A 20751-nucleotide genomic window follows, 5' to 3' on the forward strand; every position below is an offset into this window, starting at 1 on the left:
CATGATTCAAAATTCAAAGCGTACTTGCCATCTAAAGGGTATTTTTCCAGGAAAAAATAAAATGTTGACATCATTATCATCACTTGCCATGATCCTCTATTTGTTTTTGCCCTCCAAACATGCTTCTGGGAATCCCTAGCTAGGGAAGATTCTTTTATTTTTCTTTTAAGTTATGTCCAATCTGCCAACCCAGGTTCAAGAGCACAAACTGAACTTTGTAAGTGCTTGGCTCCTAACAGGTTCCTAGAATTCTCTTTATAGAGTTCCTCTTCATCAAAATGGATAATCTAAGTTCTATTTTACAGACAAGGAAATTAACGCTCAGAGAAGCTACAGGATCAGCCCGAGGCACACAGCTGGTAGAAAGCAGGCTGACAACGGAACCAGAGGCTTTCTTTCCCACTAGAGAGCTGTTTCTACTCCACTACCATGGAGTGGTCAACTATTGAACTCAAGAAATCAGTAGATCTGGGTAGACAGAGCCCCACCTTAGCCTCCTATCAACAGAACACTGGGAGAGAAGAGTCATGAAGGTTCTTACTGATCACTTACTAAGTGAACGTTTCATAGATTCTGAATCTTCATATGGGACAACTGAAGATACTAGTGCTCGGAGAGGTTACATAAAGCCCCAGATTGCATAGCTTTAGCAAGAGACAAGTGCAGAATTAAAATGTCTATCAGACTCCAAAAACTATGCAATACAAATCCAGGCTTTTAAGAGAGTGAAAAGGGAAAGCAGTAAGACAAAGCAGGGGACTATGCCCTTTTCTGATGTTTGCATAGAGATTCCCCCGTTCCGTTTGGTTATTTCCTTCTCTTTCTCCCCCTTCCTCAGCAGTCTAAGGAGTTCAGCTGGAAAAAGTAGGGGAGAGAGAATGGAAATGGAAGGGGCAGACAGAAATAGTGATGACTGTTATGGGAACAAAGTAATTACTTGTTGGGAAGAAGAAAGATTGGGTATAGTAAACAATAAAAGCTGCCAAAGGATCTGAAATCGTTTGAAGAGAAACTATGGTAGACCTAGGTTGGCAAGAATTATCAGGGTGTATAAATTTAAGATATAAATGCTCCCTGTGATGGTCAGTTTTATATGTCAACTTGGCTTGGCTATTATTATTCCTATTATATCCTATTATTCAATCAAACTCTAATCTAGATGTTGCTGTGAAGGTATTTTGTAGGTGTGATTCACAGCCATAATCAGATAAATAAATAAGGGCAATTATCTTAGATAATCTGGGTGGGCCTGATTCAATCAGTTGAAGGATTTAAGAGCAGGGCTGAGGCTTCCCTGAGAAGAAATCCCACCTGTGGACAGCAGCTTCCACTCAGGCTGGAGAGTTTCAGCCCTCCTTCCTGATCACCAATCTGCAGATTTCTGCCATGCCTTGTCTGTCTCCACACGGCATAAACCAATTCCTTGCAAGAAATCTCTTTATATATATCCCCTACTGGTTCTCTTTCTTTGGATAACCACTGACTATTACAGCTTCTGTGAATGGCTGATGAAGGCTTCAAGAGAAATGGAGCTGCATATTCTGGCCTAGCAACCCCAGACCTAAGAACAGTTTAGGAAAAAAAGGTTCTAAAGGATACTTCCTTCAGGGGTGCATGATGGAGGTAGGGCCTTCAGCCCCAAGAATGGCTGGAGCCCTCTTGACCTTCCTAACATTAGCTCTCAACCAAAGGCAGGCCATGTTTCTACACTTACCTCCATTTTCCAGGCCACCCCGGATGAAGAAATAAATGATCCTAGAGGGTGAAAGACAGAGGGCTATGCAGGGTATTCTGGTAAAGCCGATTCAGAGACAAGCTAACCAGAGGAGCCCGGGGGACAATGTTGTTGGAAAAAGGATCAAGAAGCAATTTTAACACCCACACCCAACTGAAATACTGGCATTACCTAGATCCCAGTACTGTAGCAAGCCATTCACAACACACTCTGCCGAAATGAAACCAGAGAGGGAATTTCACGCCAGCTCCTCACTGGATCTGGTGAGCGATACCCTGATTTGGCTCTTCAGGTTCAATTCTGAAGCCCTTGTCGCTGGGACAGTCATTAGTGGTTCCAGGCTGGAGACCAGGGTTACAGAGGACATCAAAGTCACACCCTTGAATCAAGTGGTGTGACTGTCCCCAGTGAGGTCTCCATTTACCTTTCTGAAAAGCAAGGGCACTTAGATTATGTACGTCCTTCAGGAGGCCATCCAGCTACCTTCTTTGCACTATCTGTGACTGAGAGATGATGGCAGGGGCTCTAAGCAAAGGGGAAAACAACTGGAGAAAAAAACAGCTCAAAACACCAGGGGGTAGAGGGGAGGTTAATCGCTTTTGGAATGCTATTTTTAAGGTGGCAGCCTCAGTGACTAACCTCCAGTCAGCGGGAGGGCAATGGCTGACACTGGTTCAAAAGCTTCACAGGGTATCTAGGAAAACTATTGTTATATGTAGTTGGTTGTGATCAGGGCAATGTCTTGCATCTAGATCTCAGGGGAAATCGTTCAACCTAAATACCTTCCCTCTGCAAAAGGAAAGCCCTGGGCCAGACGACAGTGGACAATTACATTTCAATATCCCTGGCTACACCAATTTGCTCCCATTCAAACCCAGGATCAAAGTCCAAGATAGGAGATAAAAGAGAGAAAGTAGGGAAAAAGCTAACCCAAACTACTAATCCCTATCATTAAAAAATACTTATTATTATTGCTAACATTTATCAAGCACTTACTATGTGCCTGGCACTATTCTAAGCACTATACATGGGTTATAGATGCCATTTATTTACTAGTTGTGTGATCAGGCACAAATTAACTTAATCTCCCTTTGTGGAAACGATTTCCTCATGTTAAAATGAGGATAATAATTGTACCTACTTTACAGGCTTGTTATGAAGGTTAAATAAGGTAATATATGTGAAGTACTTGGAAGAGTGCCTAGCACATGGCTCATGCACTAAGTATTTGTCAAATGTACACATACATGTATACATAGCCTCACAATGGGCCACAAGGGTTGCCTGACAGATCATAAGGTTGACAGGCCATAATTCATTCCTCACTATGCCTGGACTGTAGCCTTCTTGTCTGAACTTCCAGAAAAGGATATATGAACCCTGTTTTCAAGGGCTGGAGCAGTGCTGGCTCCAAACAGTAGCTCTGAACATCACCCAGCAGCCTGTATCAGCCAGAAACTATAGAATCTCCAGAACAGACTATGTCATAAACACAGAAGGGCTAGAGATCAAATGAGCTTTTGTGGGCTTTTGGCAGAGGTGGCAGATGGCTAAGCCCCTGACTTTCAGGTATACCCTGGGTCCCAGGATCACAGTTGTGTCATTTGCCACCGAAACAGGACAAGGCAGAAGGAGAGTAAGGAGGACTCCCTGGCCTGGTGGCATTAAGAGGCCATCTGAGGATAGGGTATTAGCACCAAAGGCAAAAACCAAGGGCAAAAACTGTTCTCGGGATATAAATTCTACCTTGAACAAAGAAACAAGAAAGGCTAAAGGGAACCCTTCCTCCTCTGCAGAAATCAGCTTCCAAGGTAGGGGTTTGGATGATGGAGGTTTAGAGTGTCGGCGCTGGGCTGCCTCAAATAAGTCCAATGACTCCATTCCCAGGAAGGAGTCAGGCCATCATGCAGTCCCCATTAGAGATGGGGACTGCAGGCCACCTGTGGGGAATGCTTACCAAGGGCCTCACTGTCTGCAGTGAGAGGACCATGGCACAGCCACAAGCTGACCTCACCAGAATCTCCCAGGAGATAAGTTTCTCCCCCTCCTATTACACGAAAAAATATTCTGCAACCTCCCTTAACAAAACACTCACTTTTTCTACCAAACAGCCCCTTGCAAGCTGCCTACCACATTAACCAAGGGCACCAGACATATGATGTTTGATACAATTGCCCAAAGCTTGGGAAGGGCAGATCCATCAGGTTGCCAGAGTAGCCTTAGACAGCAAAGCCTTAAAGGAAGGAATGGGACTCTACACGAAGAAACTTGCCTTCTCTCCTTGGTAAAATAGAGTTTATTTAACCTTGATTTGTTGAATGAAAGCAAAGCCCTCACAGAGCTGGAGCCCAGGCCTGCACACAGACATGACACAGAAAGTCCAGTGGAGCCAGGAAAAGTCTACGCTTGCGTGAACCCTCCAGGACAGGATGTCTCGAGCAGGAAGAATACACCCAGGCAAACCTCACAAGGCCAAGGGGCCACTCACTAGCAACATTCACAAGCCTTAACCCAGCAAGTTAAGATAATCCTAGGAAGTCTTCCAAAAAACTCTTTCTGGACCAGGATTACCAACTGAAACTGGACTCATTCCAATGCTCTAATTGCCACAGTGACATTTAGGAAGAGCTCTCTTGACCACAAATGGGCCAGAAACTCATTCCTAGGAAATATGGTAGTTGACTGACCCTAGTTCATGAGAGGATCAAGCCCCTTACAATTAGGGTTCTTATGGACAAGCCACAAAACCAGCAGATAAGCAGCCTCTGGAACAAAAATGCATGGTACACAACCACTCGGAATATCCCAAAGGGCGCAGTGAGTCATTCCACAAGAGACATTTTTTTAAAAAGAAGAAGAACCAGTCTTGAAATGTTTAGTTATTTAATCTGTCTTTGAGAGAGAATTTGTTTAGGGGAAAGCCTAACTGGAAAATCCAAAATGGTATATCTAGAGCCCTAGTCTATACACTCCTAGTACACAGGAGTGACATTCCTGGTTGAGCAAAAACCTGTTCTTGTGTCCGCAACCCCGACCCATGCTGCTCCTCCGTCAGCCTCACAGAGGGAGCTGCCTTCATTGCATTTGGAAGAAGAGAATTCTTGTTTTCTCCAATTTTCAGGATCCAACAATGGTACTTCCTTTTTTTTTTTTTTTTTTTTAATGTTTCTTTTTGAGAGAGAGACAGAGAGACAGAGAGACAGAGCAGGGGATGGGCAGAGAGAGGGAGAATCCAAAGCAGGCTCTAGGATCAACTGTGATCACAGAGCCCGACGTGGGGCTAGAACTCAAGAACTGTGAGATCATGACCTGAGCCAAAGTCAGAAGCTTAACCAAGCCACCCAGGTGCTCCTCCAACAATGGTACATTTTACACTGAAATGCAACTCCTGGGGTGTCTGGGTGGCTCAATCTATCAGGCGTTCAACTTTGGCTCAAGTCAGATCTCGTGGTTCATGGGTTCAAGCCCCACATCGGGCTCTGAGCTGACAGCTCAGAGCCGGGAGCCTGCTTCAGATTCTGTGTCTCCCTCTCTCTCTGCCCTCCCCTGCTCATGCTCTCCCTCTCTCAAAAATAAATAAAAACATTTTTAAAATTTTGAAATGCAATTCCCAATCTCTTAACCATCTCTCCTATGTAATGGGTAGCTCCTGGAAGGCAGGCAGTCCATTCCATTTCTCTCTGGAACCCTCCATACCTAGCACAGTCCCCAGCATCCTGTAGGCACTCAAAACTGGTTGTTGGATGAATGAACAAGCGGATACAGAAACCGTCATAGCAGGTATGCTAATCTAATGTTTTTCTAAGCGTGGGGAGAAGTGCCAAGCAAGGGAAAGGAGGAATTTAGAAAAGAAAAAAATCATTTCCAGATTTTTAAATGCAACATCGTGGAGAATACAGGGATTTTCTTTCTTTCTTTTTTTTTTTTTTAAGTTCCCTCCTTCACAACCAAACTTGAATGCCTGAGTTATTCAAAGGGCATTTTTGGATACTACAACTCTCAGTTACACATCATTTGGAGTTAAGAAAAGGAAGGCCTGGACATGCGCTGTGGTTTAGGCTGTGCACGTCCCTTCCTAGAGTGGAGCTAAGCACACATCTGGGGCTATTTAACAACTGATTGGAAATTTTGCCTTCTGATTTCCAGTTAAATACTGGGCACAGGAAAACAAATAGCACTTGTTTTTCACTGAGCCTTGTCAGTCATCCAAACTGCAGTGCGGACCAGAGAACTGCCTGTGGTTTGGTGGCAGAGGCCCAAAAACTTAGACCTTTCCACCCCCCCCCCCCCCCCCGCAAGTGCAAGTAAAAGGAATAAACCAGATTTTGGCAACACCTGCCTCTTCACCTACCCCTCCCTTCTTCTCAGACACACAAAACTAGATTTTAAATATTAAGCCTGTAACTGGTATTAATTTACATTTTTCATTAGGATTAAATTTTGATTTGTTTTTATTCCAAAGCCAATAGCATTGCGTTTGGTTTCTCTCATTTTTTTTTTTTTTCCAACTGCCCTGCCCTGATATTTACTTGGATTTGCTGAAGAGGCAATGTTCAGATTACCATTTTCTGTTTCCAATTAAATTGGGATATAATATCTAACATTCATATTATCAACGAATCAGAGAGTTTAAAAGCTGAGAGGAATTTCAGAGACTGGCTAGTACCACCTCCTTACTTTAGAGATGAGGAAACTGAGGCCCAAGTAAGTGATTTTGCCCAATAATACAGAACTAGTTAGTGACAGAGCCACTTAGTGCTCAGGCCTCCTGGTACCCAGGCCAGGCTGTTAACCAGAAAGAAAAACCTGAATTACCTCTGAGTACAGCTGTCAGATAAAATACACAATAGCAAATTAAATTTGAGTTTTGGTTAAACAATGAATAATTTTTTAGTATGAATATGTCCCAAGTATCATATGGGCATACTGAAAAAAAAGTATTTGTTGTTTATTTGAAATTCAAACTTAATGGGCATCCTGTATCTCTCTTAACTCTGGAAACCTTATCTTAGAAACCAATATCCCCTCCCACTCCACACCTCCACTCAAACATATACATGTATACACACATTTCTTTCTTTTTTTAATGTCAATGGATGGAAAATACAAGTTGCAGCACAGTAATCCCAAGAACAAGTGAGATTGGAAGAAGTCGCTGCTTATTTCTCGAGGTTTCCTTACCTTAGATACCTTTCTTCCTTATAAGCATGCAAAGCAACTAAGCCTGACATTAAAAGGCTGCGTAAGGCCCCTGGATTAGACATTTTATGTGTCATCTTGAGATTTTCTGCTTGTCCCAAGGCTCTGAGTCTGTAGACCTTGCAGGAGAGCGCACTCAGGTTTAGAATAGAATAAAACAAGATTAGGGGCTCCTGGGTGGCTCAGGTGGTTAAGTGTTTGACTCTTGACTTCGGATCAGGTCATGATCTTACGGTTTGTGAGATCAAGCCCCACGTCAGGCTCTGCACTGACAGCACCGAGCCTGCTTGGGATTCTCTCTCTTCCCCTCCCCACTACAAGAGGGACAGAGACAGAGGGAGACAGGGAGAATCCCAAGAAGCCTCCATGCACAATGCGGCGCTTGAACTCACAAACTGTGAGATCACGACCTGAGCCAAAGTCAGACATTCAACTGACTGAGCCACCCAGGCACCCTGATCTCCATCAGTTGATGGATATTTGGGCTGTTTCTACTACTTTTTGGTTGTTAAGAATAATGCTGCTGAGAACATTTGTGGGTGATTTTTTTTTCTGTACACCTAGGTTTTGCCCAATTGTCTTCCAAAGTAGCATTTTACTTTACTGTTGGCGATTTATGAGGGTTCCAATTTCCCTAAATCCTCAATAACACTTGTCATTATCTGCCTTTTTTATTAGACCCATCCTAGTGGGTGTGAAGTGGCATCTCATTGTGGTTTTAAATTTGCATTTTCCTAATGACTAATGATATTGAACATCTTTTCACGTGCTTATTAGCCATTTGTGTTTTTTCTTTGTGAAAAATGTCTATTCAAATTGCATCATGTTTCTTAACAAAAACTAGTATTGTTATGATTTTTTTTTTTTAAGCAAACTGAGGTTGGAAGTTCAGATATTTATTGCCCCACTGAACTATGCTTCTTCTTCAAGGTGGAAATAATTGCAAAAATAAAAATCCTTCTAAGAGATTTTTCTTTGTAGTTTCAACATGACAGACTGAGAGGTTTAGGATTATTCTTATTTCTAATTGCACTGAGGGACAGCTCTAACCTACTCAATATTCTCTGGGCCATCCAGACACCTTACAGAAGAAAATCTATACAGCTGTGACAACTCCATCATGCATGTGTGTGTGCACGTGCATATACACGTGTGTGAGACTCGTACTCAAAGACTCACTGCTTGACAATGACACAATCACCCTTCATTCCGTTTCCTACATAACCAGAACAACCAGATAAAGGAACTACATTCGCAGAGGAAACTCAATCCCATTTTCTCCCTGCCTGACACGCTCCTTCTTGCCTGCACTGTGAAATCATAAGGAGGGCTGGAATGATTTGACAGAAAAAAAGCCAGACACCTTCATCAGACAGTATTAAAGTATAATATTTTTAGTCATTCTCATGGTGGCTGAGACATTCAGAGCAACACAAGTTCCTACTAACTAATTATGAAATGTTTCCCTTTTAAATTTGGGCATCTATAATAAATGCAGACATGTCAAGTTAAATTAAAACGTCATCTTGAAGAGATGCGTAGATATCATTGCTTCATCTCTTCTCACCACCCTGCTTAAAAAAAATAAATAAAAACTAAGACAAAAATCAAAAAACAGAACTGTGTAGTGCTGTAACTTTACCTGGAAAGTAAAGATAGCTTTAAGACAGTAATGCAGGCACTACAGTAATACACATCTTAGACAAAGAATCAAGAGACGGCCTCTCTCCTCCACAACTCGGAGCTCTTTGGGTAACCTGGGAGGAGAGAGTGATGGAAACGGCTAAGTCCCAGTGTCTGAAAGTCCCACAGGCCTTCTCATGTGTTTGTAAAATAATGTAACGGTCTTGTTTCTAAATTTGAACTCTTAGCTATTATACATGGATCAACAGACCTCATCCTTGGTGTGTCTGTCATCCAGCAGCAGACCCCTCTGCTGCAACGGCTGTCCAGTGGATGCACAGACCCTGAAATTCCTTTCCAGCAACACAGAGTAAGGGAAGAGCTTGCCTCTACCCTCTTCACCTCACACACTGTCAGGGAGAGCTACCTGGCTTGTGAGAGAGCTTGTATACCTCCTCCACGGACCTGAGAAAATGAATGAGCAACACATGTTCTACTAGCTTTTCCAGGCCTTGAAGACATGTACAGATGGGAGAAAACCATTTTACCTAAAGAAAGCCTGCTGGATAATAAAGTAGAGTTCAAGTGTCCCGGAATATAAATCCTTGGCTTCTCCCAATGCTGTCTCCCCTGTGTTGATAATTTTAGGTTCATCACTTGATCTGCAATCTCCTTAAATGGGATCAACTCCAAAGAGGGATGATGTTAAGTTGTTTAACTAAAACTGTCTCCTTTTTTAACTGTTAGTGCATTTTAAACTGATGGCCAAGACGCAGTTCTTATAGATCTTAAAATTAAAGCAAATAAATAATAACTAGGAGTAAGATACTTTCCATTATAACCCATTGAGTGGTAGGTTCATGAAGAATCCAGAAAGTGACCAGTACAACTATGATATATGTAGCCCTCACTTTTCATCTGGACCTATAGCCCAGAGAAATAGGAACTCCTTTTAATCTTGGATAAGCCAAGCTAGACATTTATAATTAGAAATATAAATTATATTTTATAATATATATACATATTATATATAAAACGAGGGGCTCAGTCAGTTAAGCATCTGACCCTTGATTTCAGCTCAAGTCATGATCTCATGGTTGAGATCAAGTGCAGCATCAGACTCAGTGCTGGGCGTGGAGCCTGCTTGGGATTCTCTCTCTCCCTCTCCCTCTTCCCCTATCCCGCTGTGTATGCTCTTTTTCTCTCTCTCTCTCTCTCTAAATAAACAAATAAAAATAGAAATTCAACATCTTTTCCAAGTGTTCTTTACTATGACTATTAATAAATAGCCACAACAACAACAGGTAATATCTATGAACGGGGTCAGGCACTGTATTAAACATGCTACATGTAATCTCTTTTAATCAAGATAACAACCCCATGATGCTGGGACTATTAATTTTCCTTTATTACAAGTGAGGAAAATCAGGCTTAAAGAAATAAAATAATTTGCCTTGAGTTACTATTTGGATTCAAAGCCGGGTGGGCAAAGCATTTACTCATAACCTGTCCATAACCTGCCCAGTGTGGTAGCCTCATGTAGCTACTAAGCACCTGAAATGTGGTTGGTATGCCTCAGGAACTGTATTTGTAATCTTAGTTAATTTAAGTTTTTTTAAGTTTTAAAAAAGTTTTCTTTTTTAAGTTTATTTATTTTGAGAGGGAGAGAGGGAGAGAGAGAGAGAGAGAGAGAGAGAGAGAGAGAACAAGAACAAGAACAAGTGGGGCAGGGCAGAGAGAATCCCAGGCAGGCTCTGCACTGTCAGCGCAGATGCTTAACCACCTGAGCCACCCAGGCGCCCCTAGTTATTTTAAATTTAAATAGCTCACCTATAGCTACTGTTTACAGTATTGCACAATATAGCTCAGCACTCTAAGGGCTAAATGCACATAAGACTTTATGATCATGGCTATTACTTACTATCACAAATACCTTTAGTTACAAGAGATTGACAATGATTATGAGTATGAAGGAGCCAGTTTGGGGTAAGAGCTTCTTGTATAAGTCCTATCTGGGTTTGACAGAATGTCACTCAATTTGGTTTTGCCTGATGCTTCATCATGACCAGATCCAGGTTATGTGCACGTTTGGCTAGAATATAACATAAATGATGCAGGTTATCACATTTAAAGGCACACAATGTCCATGTGCACCATACTGGTGATGTTGATTTTGAAGATTTGGTTAAGGTACCGTTGGGTATCTCCACTATATATAGTTATTGTTTCTTCTGTTGGTATTAGTAAGTAATTTGGGTAATTTAAATAAAATATACAGTTCCTCAAACTCCCTCCACTTCTGCTACATTTAGCTTCTACTGATGACTCCTGCCCAATAAACTTTTACTATGATGATTGCAAAACCAGGAATTTCTAACTCCATTATCCTTCTATATCACTGATTGGCATCTGACTATAATGAAGAGCTGTCCCTTATCCCTCTTTACTCATTTATTTATCTACATATTAACTGTACTGATTATGGATTCCTACTTTATTCAACAGGTACCTTTGAGTTTTTAAGTGTATTCTTCAAATGTAAGTACAGATATGCTCATTATACAAGAAAAAGACTATTAACTGAGGCCTCTTTTTGTTTTGGATGCTTTGGGGCAATGAGGCTTAAAAGCCTAAGGCTCTGCAATTAAGGACATCAGCATGGAGCCCTAGCAGTAGACAATGTGAGTTATCACTGCGAAGGGCAGTGTTGCGCATCATCAGACATGATATCATACCCCAAAAATTCCATCCAAACAACCCATCAATTTCTCCACAACCAGCAAACTTGAATGTTCTGGCAAACTCAAAAGGACATGATTTACAAATAGTAGGTAATATTTGGATCTTTCCACAAGAGCTGGGTTCCAGCTTTTTTATAAAATACAAATGTTTTCATTTTGGAACTGGCTGTGTCACTCTCTCAACAAACAGATCCTCATATCAGAAAGTAGGCCTGTGTTATATACAAATAGAATGGGTTTGTGTGTATTTATTTTGCGGTCAGAGACCACACACCTAGTGGCTGTTTACAATGTTTACATTGCTCCTGATGCCACCAGAGGAGTCTCAGAGTGGAGACCAAAGCCCAGGCCACACAGAGTATGACTGCAGGTCCTGCTCTAACGTGGAAACTAGACCAGATCCTCCATCCACACACAGTCAGACACACACGTGCGGTGTTTGTTTTCCGTGACTGCTTACCTACACTGCCCAAATACCACTAAGAGCATTCTTCCAATTTAATACACTGTGGACTCTGGTATTATTTCAATGAAATAAGCCTTTTAAAAACCCTTGCAAAGTTTTAGGATCATTATATCCTTATGCTAAGGACACTTTGGGAAGGTTTCAAACACTTACCAAGAAAAGTCTGGAGACCCCAACTGCCAGCCTCTCTGTCTTCAGATGCCAGACCAGGGGCTGTGGGGAGTTGAGCACAAACACGATAGGCTTGTGGTGAATGTGGACCGAGGAGATGGGATTTAGGTGCAGAGTGACCTAGGAAGCAACAGAAAGAGAAATCTTAACACTGACTTTCCATTAAAATCACATAGCACAGCACCTGGAATACTTTTCCACGGCTCCCTATTAAAAGAAGCTATAAGGTAGTTTAGATTCTATGGATAAGATATACTAGGTTGAACTAGATGCTGCTGCCAGTATTTGACCAATTTTTACTACAAAAATGGCAACCCACACTAATCTCAACGAAAACATGATTCAGCTCCCAGTAATAGGGGAACACAAATAATCAGAACACTTTTCCCCCCCCCCCCAAAGTTAGCAAAGACAGATCAAAAGTTACCCTCCCTCAACACTGCCTTATCTTTCAAGTCAAATGATTAAGCTAAAAACTGGGATTACAGAATGCCATGGGATCATCCCTGCGGATCACCAGAGAAAGGACTTTCTTCTCTTCCAGGTGAGCACCAACCTCTAAAAAGTGAAGTGAGTTCTGCCAAAAAAAAGTGCTGAAAGCTGCAGGAAAGGGGCTGCCAAGGGGAGTTTTCATCAACCCAGCTATTAGCCTAAGGGGGCTTTCCAAAAAAAAAAAATGAAGTATAGAGAACACACAGAATAAAAACTGACTGTATGCAGACCTGGTCTAAAACAAAAACAAAAACAAAACAGTGAAGAAAACCATGAGCCTGGATAAGAAAGCTGTGACCACTTTTGATAGTGGATCAAGGACTATTATAGGTTATCACTATCATCATTAACATCATCAAAAAGCACCTATGAGGACAGCTGGAAACAGTGGGTTCAACATCCTCCCGGAGCATACCAGCCAAGATAGGTCAACATGAACACAGAGAAGCAAAAGGGTGAATAAAGAAATACTGAACAGATGCTTTCATAGAAGCATGTCTCATACTGGCTTTCTGTACAGAGGGGTGAAGCAAGACCCAAGAAGCACATATTTTAACAAGCTGAACTCACCCAAGAGCACCAGAAAGTGATGAGAGGGAAAGCACGAAAAATGACTTTAGCTGGCAAGACAGAGACTGAGTAATACACTGGGAATAACGGAACATCTCAGCCATAATCCTTATGAGCATTAAATGGCCTAGATCTATGATCTGAGTCTATACAGCCATTAGGGATAGAGCACTCAAAGCTGGACTATTTTACGTCTTCCAATGGCTGCTGGCCCACTTTGATCTCAACATATCTCTGCCTTTTATTGTAGGGACTGCCTTTGACACCAATGTCGCTTATCACAACAGCCTCTCGGGTCACTGATAATACAACTTCGAACTTTACTTTCAGTACCCATGCCTTAGCTTAGCACAGGGTAGGCACTTGGTGAGTACCAACTGGATATTTAATTCTCTAACTTCCAATGCCATGGAAGTACTTTATTCTATTAATAATTTACACTCTGGTGTATAATACCATCTCTATTCATTAACTGTTGAGCGTGTGTCTTAATCTCTGAAACAGACTGCAAACACTCAGTAGGCAAAGATATGTCTTACTATAATACTGTGCTGAAACAGAGGGTAGACAGTTATTTAAAGGATTGATTTACTACAGCAAATTTATAAATTTATGTTACCTAAAAGGTGAAAAAACTGAATATATTATTAATAGGTTCAAAGGGACGTAGCTAGCTAATTTATAGAAAAATTTCAGAACACAAGCAATACTATCACGACCTGTTTCTGCAACACAGCTAGGATCATCTTTACATTTGGCATATGCAAACTACTAAAAGCAGAGCACTAATGAAAAGTGATGTTGAGTACAGCTACAGCATAATAACACATTTCTTGGTTGTACAAACTACCTCACAGCATTTCACATAGCTGTCCGCATCTAGAAATAAACAGATCAATGGCCACTGTAAACAAGACAGGCTTGGGGCAAAGATTCAAACTGCAGTATTAACAGAGAGACGCACACTACAGAAAGCATATACTCTGGAAAATGAAGAAAGGAGAGATGAAGTCATTACTTGTACAAGAGTACCTGAAAAATTGCTAAGAAACACTCTGTCATGAACAGTATGTGTCAGTAAAAAGTTTCCAGATTTATTCCTTCCAAACTGTTTATTGAGCACCATCATGGCACGAAGAATAGCCATGGGTATCCACAGAGGGATGTCAACTCTTTTTCTGTTAATTTTCTTTGCAGCCCTCTGGCATACCACTCTTGAAGTGTGTAGATAAAATTGAAATAAATATATATCTCAAATGAACAAGAATTAAAAAAAAAAACTTAGGAAATGAAAAGAAAAATGTGTATGAGACAGATATTGGTGCTGGGGTCCAAAATCTTCCAGATGGTCAAAAGTGTCGAGGCCTGGCTCACACAATCAAGGAAAGATTTCTAGGAGCCACAGCTCTGAGCTTTCCTGGAAACGGCTCCCTCTTCAATATGTGGCAGCGTCTGGCCAAGATGAATCCCCGACTCTGGCACACAGGACCCAGGCAAAGCCCCAAAAACCATCTGGCAAAGAAGAATTCACACTATGATTGGGAAATTAAAAGAAAAATACTCAATACGTTTTTTAAAAGATCATTTGGCATGAACAAAGAGTCCCCCAAGCACCCACTCACCTAATCCCTCAACAACCTTCTTCTACTGGAATAAATCTTGCTGAAGGGAATACAGAGGACAACCAAAAACAACCAACAAAAGAATGAAGGTATAAAAGCTCTCCGAATGGTGGGGAGAACATACCCGGAATATCTCTGAAAGAATTCCTGGCTAAGGTGCCTACTTTCTCTCAGGCTGGAAAAAAAAAAAAAAAAAAAAAAAAAAAAAAGCCAAGGAAAAAACAAAATCCTCTTTAGAACCCATTGTAACTTAGAATAGACTACAGTTACAAGGATAAGAACATTCTGCTAAAGGTTTTCTTGGGTAAATTACTGCCCCATGATCATGGTCTCACGACCAGAGCTGAGGCAGATGACAGCAAAGAAACAGCTGTGGAGAAATGATACAAGTGGGTATCCAATGATTTCCAGCTTGGCAATCCAAACAGTAGTTCTAAGGGTTGATTCTCAATCCTATGTTAAGTCTACATGAAAGTAAGAGTCACCACTTAGTCCATGGTCTTCATAAGAAATAAACTAAACCTAGGGGCCATGTGGCTGTGAAGGCAAATGGGACTAAAGGGGATGCATCCCAAATGAGGGAACAACGACTAGTCTGTAAATAGGTGGCTTCTGTGTTCATCTTCGGCAGTAATAAAGCATTTGAGAACTTAATGCAAGATGCGCCACACACAGAAAAACACATATGTGCACTACATTTTGCAAGCAATGTCAGAGAAAACACAGTCACTACAGGGCCCATGAATTCCAGGTTAAGTACCCATTAAGTCAGGTTAAGGAGTCCACCGTAGAAGAGTAGGAACATTCTAAAGGCAGGAACAGAAACAAAATGACTCCATGTAATTAAACTAGAGATTATACCTGTGGTTTTAACATGTCATCCTCTCAGAGAACGAACTTACTAGATGACAATTCAGAAATAAAACACTTGTACATGCAGTTTCTGGGGATTCAGTGACCTCTTAAAACCATACTTTGACCACAAAGTGGTCCATAAAGCCTTGTCCAAGAGTTTTTGCTCTAACCATGTTTGTCTCAACAGTGCTGCATTTCAGTCTTCCTCACGGTGTGAGAAAATGCAAGTAAGTCTAATCTGTCACATCCCATATGTAGACATTGTCCCTCATACATTGCTGATCTCCCCTAAATGAATAAAAGCTCACTGGTTCTGAGCTAAGAGAACGCTAATCTGTTCTATGGCATCTATTTATACTAGGTCTACTGAGGTTATCTGTGCACTTTAACTACCAGATGTAATTAATGTATTTCTCCTATTTTATAAAGAAATGCAAAGTAAATCTTTTCTGAGTACTTTCCTGGGGAATCTGAATACAATTTTGACCAAAATCAAGGCCAACTCCAAGGAGCATAAAGCCCCCAAGTGGAAAGACAAACTTCGTATCTCTCACTTAGGAAAACTGTCCTTGTCCACGTTATGACCAGAAAACAATGACAATTTTCTCTGGACCTTATTAGGGTGAAGATCTCTGTTTTCCAAAAATTATCTTTTTTTTTTTTAAGTTTATTTCTTTTGAGAGAGACAGAGACAGTGTGAGTGGGGGAGGGGCAGAGAAAGGGAGAGAGGATCCCAAGCAGGCTCTGAGCTGCCAGTGCAGAGTCTGACATGAGGCTCGAACTCACAAAACTGTGAGATCATGACCTAAGCTGAAACCAGGAGTTGGACACTTAACCGACTGAGCTACACAGGTACCCCCCAAAATGATCTCTTATAAGCAAAAACTATATATTGTCTCAAACTTTGTAAATCACTTCATGGAAATGAATTATGTACTTACAGGAAAGAAAAAAATCTCTACTCTCTTTATGGAAAGATGCCATATGAAAATTGTTTTGAATTTCTAAGGGTTCACAGTAGAGATGCAAGGTAGTTCTATCATAGTGACTTCAACATTTTCCTGTTAGACACCCTCCCCCCCACTCATGGTGTTTTTAAAACAAACATAAGGAAAGCCAGCAAAACAACTGATATGAGAGTCTAACAGCTGTCTGATTTTGCTAAAGTGTCAGTGAGGTTCCTTTTCAACATTTCTGATTCTTGTAACAGTCCCTATGGACCTATGAAACAATGAAGTCATCCAAACCACTACCAGAGAGACTCCTGTTCTCTAAAAACAGACCAAATGCTCTGAAATGAAAGATCCAATAATCAGTTTACAAGTAGATAGATAAGAAAAGAACTCTAGCAGTGTGTCTATAACCAAGACCCATAAAATCACACCTTGGTCTGTATATAGCCATCATCTATCCCCTCTTCAGAGGTAAGGAGACATCCACTTAGCAACAGTGTTGGTAGTAACTGAAAACATCCTGAATCTGGGTCTCATAGCACCCATAATTTACACAGACATACAATGAGACACAAATCTATTTCAGGATGCTGAGGTACCACAGCTGAACTCAAATTTCACTTCTATTTGGGCAATAGGACTTTTAGGAGCTCAAATCTGACCCGAGATGCATCCAAAATGTGCAACCAATTGCTGTGAATGGGAAATAGTAGTTAGTTGCTGCTGCGGTGTTTGAAAATATGTTCTGGTCTAAGGATCCCCTACAGCTGACATTTTATTTGCCGTCACTTATCTTCTGCCATTTGGGAATTGGTATAAAAAGATTCCCTTAAGGAAGGGAAACAAAAATAAAAACAGGGAGGGGGACAAAACAGAAGAGACTCATAAATATGGAGAACAAACTAAGGGTTACTGGAGGGGTTGTGGGGGGGGGACGGGCTAATTGGGTAAGGGGCACTAAGGAATCTACTCCTGAAATCATTGTTGCACTATATGCTGACTAATTTGGATGTAAATTTTAAAAAATAAAAAATAAAACAAGTTAAAAAAAAAGATTCCCTTAAAATATTCTTGGAGGGGTGGCTTTGGACCTTTAAACATTTTTCCTTATTATATTATTTTCACATTTCTCTGAATTTCTAGAAAAACATTAATCAGTTGGTGCTGAATTCAAAGAATCTTGACCCCTTTCGTGTCTCTACCCTCACCCAGGAAGTCAACTGGCCATTCTCTCAGCACTAGGGTCAGAGATTTCACATTGCTACGGCAAATGATAGCGAGCTCTTTTTCCCAATGGTTTTGTCTTAAAACCATTTAACATGATGAGAGGGATACAGCAACTCAATTCCAAAACTAATTCTTCCCCCTAAAAACAAGGACAGGATTCAGGATTCCCTGGGAGCTTCTGAAAATAATCTATTATGACCACAAAACAGGGGGAAAAAAAAAAACTAAAATAAAAGTCTGAAATCTGATGCAGAAATAAGCCTGCCCTCTCTGCTCTATATTTTGAATGCCCTGGAAAAATACTCGGAACTAAATTTGGGTTGGGGGTTGAGGGACAAGAGCTGATATAAACAGAAGAATATTTCTGAAACTACAGGTCATGGCCCTCTAAAGGGGTCCTGGGAGAGTTGCAAGGGGATTCCAGAGACCCTGGCCCTTCCTTCCCAGAGTAGCCCGCAGCTCAGTCACTATGGGGAAGAGAGGCAGGGAAAGGGGGGACCGTGGATGTGGGCATGCTCCGGGATAGAAGCGCTGTGGGAACCCTCAGCAGGCCACTGCTAATGGCAAGTCTAACACTGGACTGGCACTTTTCCATCATCCTTTAGTATTAAGTATCTGCCATCTGAATATCTTAGTGTATGTCATCAACCCACCATAGCCTTTTAGGATTCTGGCCTTCAGCATCTTCCTGCCAGCCCCTGGTCAGACAGGTGTGTCCAGCTCAAAATCAGTAAAATCCTTCCCTATCCGCACACAGGCTGGAGGAACAGTGCTCCCACAGACCATGCTCATGTTACTACCTCCGTGTTGCACTACAATAATCTGTTTAGACATTTGTCATTTACACACACACACACACACACACACACACACACACACACACACCCTGTGAAATCCTCAAGGCATTCTTCAAGGGCAGAACCTGAGTCACACTCATTTCTGCATGCTTGGGCCTAGCACAGAGCTGAACATCCAGCAAGCAGTCAACAACTTTTCTGAAAGAATAAATAAAAGTTACTCATGAAATGTGCTTCAAATAATGGTTACAGAGTCATACTGTCATGGTTTTCTCGCCAAAAGGGGTGAGGGTGAATCTAGTAAAGAGAATGTTAACTTTCACTATCATGTTTGACTTGAACTTTAAAACGCAGTTGAGAAAAGCAGATTCCAACTCATGCTACCAAAACAAATGGCCGTGGCTGCTGGGAATATATGTTGGGGGGATCTCCAAGGTCACGCCTAGGCTTTGTGACCCTGATCATCATCCTCTGCTGTGTGTACAGCACAAGGCAGAGCAGCACTTATGCCATGTCTGGGGACCACACTAGGCAAACAAACAACACACGTTTGTTATTTTGTTATCTTTAACAGTTATGAATATACAAATAGATAAAATGTGAAAAAGCCTTTGGAGCAGGTTTTCCTTCTCAGGGATAAATAACAAAGAGAAGAAACTTTGACCAAACGTTCTACCCTCTCTTAGAGCACAGAATTTTAAACACTCTTCATTTAGGCAAAGAAGTGTGTGAAAATCATCAGAAAGTACAATTCTAGACAATAGTTGTGTATTTAACACTACTATTATAACCAAGTACTACATGTACTACACAAATGTATTTCCTTTCAACTTCTACTTTTTATAATGGGCTTGGAACTGTTTTTGCTACTTAACTGTTTAATAAACCAGTATTTTGACATGATATGTCTATAATAATAAGATGTCAGAATGGCCAGCTTGTCAATACTGTGGTGAACTGAACTACATAATAAAGAGAATCACTGAGGTGACCAAGGGGAGCTAATTTAAAAAGTAGGCATAGCAAGAAGCCAATTCTCACATGATCTGAGTGCTGAATTAATCATTTCCACCTGCCAACTGCGGTCATAGATCTCAGTAAAGATTGCTGCTTAATCACCCTCTTAAAGTTAGTGAATTTGTAATAGCAAAAAACACAAAATGCACTGGTGTTCAGGCAGTGATTTAAGATGCGTTAAGCTTTATAAAAGGAGAACACCTGGATTCCCCCAGACCAGTACATTAACCTGAAGCTGGTAAAGAACTGTGAATGGGCATACAATGTCACCTTTTCAGCACAAAAGAGAAATCTGGAGAGGAGTAATTACTGAGGCATGGACTTCAAACACTGCATTTGTGTTTCTGTTGTTAATATGAATAACAGTGAGAATAGGGACAGCCATCATCATTGTTTTCCAAGGAAAGACATAGGCAAGTCCATGAGCCTTCTACTGGGTAAAGATTTGCCATCAGAAGAGATTCTGTCTAATTATCTAATTATTTCCATTTTAAAGGTGAAGAAGCTGGTGCTGAGAGGTAAAAAATTTTCCCAAAGTCATATGGCCAGAGAGTGGCAACGCTAGGGGTAGAGTGAATATCTCCCATTGTCCTTCACTTTTTTTCTCCCTATTTTCCCACTGTACCTTAACCTTCAGTGTTGGCCTTGAGGCCAAGAAGAGGACAGCAGCCTACTCTACAGGAGTAAGAGGCAGGAATGATTTTGCTCCTGGAAAAGAAAAGATCAGGAAGAAAGGAAGGGCAATGAGTTGTGAGCAAGATGATGGGAAGCTAAGCACAAGCTGGGAGGTAAGTGAAACTCCACAGGGATGGGTCAACAAGCATTTTTATGAACTGTGATGTCTGCACTGCCAGCTAAAGTTGTGAGTTGCTTTGATGTAAATCCTCCTCTATCTCCTCTACAAAAGCTTTAGTAATGCTCACTGTAATTCTCATGAACGAATGCACTGTGGAACTCAAAATGGCGTTAGCTGCATTTCACATCTGAGCGAATCAGCTGTATCCCAGACCACATGTAGAATTGCAAAACCAGGAAGTGGACAGGGCCATGAGAACTTTAAAGCTCTGGCAGTCTGCAAAAATATACCCACTGTATTTCTACAAGTCACTGAATTAGCAGAGGTGCGACTAAATCATTCCTTGAACTCCAGGGGCTCCTGGTTGATATGTGGATTAGACCAAATTACTCTCTAAGGAAACTAAATTCTGGTCAGGGTAGAAAAGCCTTGGGAATTCTGTAAAGTCTGGTTTCCTTTGAAAACTCTAACAAAAACAACTCCTGAA

The 20751-nt window shown here is 41.2% G+C and overlaps 1 protein-coding gene across 2 annotated transcripts in view; it reads right to left on the minus strand.

Moving 5' to 3' along the window:
• Positions 1–20751, minus strand: part of TGFBR3 (transforming growth factor beta receptor 3) — a 208929-nt gene that overhangs the window by 64981 nt on the left and 123197 nt on the right. For both annotated transcript variants that reach the window (XM_042952796.1, XM_042952795.1), the window contains one exon: positions 11918–12055. In XM_042952796.1, coding sequence (XP_042808730.1) covers positions 11918–12055 — 138 coding nt within the window. The remainder of the gene's footprint in view (positions 1–11917; positions 12056–20751) is intronic.

This window comes from Panthera leo, chromosome C1 (genome assembly GCF_018350215.1).
Source record: "Panthera leo isolate Ple1 chromosome C1, P.leo_Ple1_pat1.1, whole genome shotgun sequence".
NCBI classification, from domain to species: Eukaryota; Metazoa; Chordata; class Mammalia; order Carnivora; family Felidae; genus Panthera; species Panthera leo.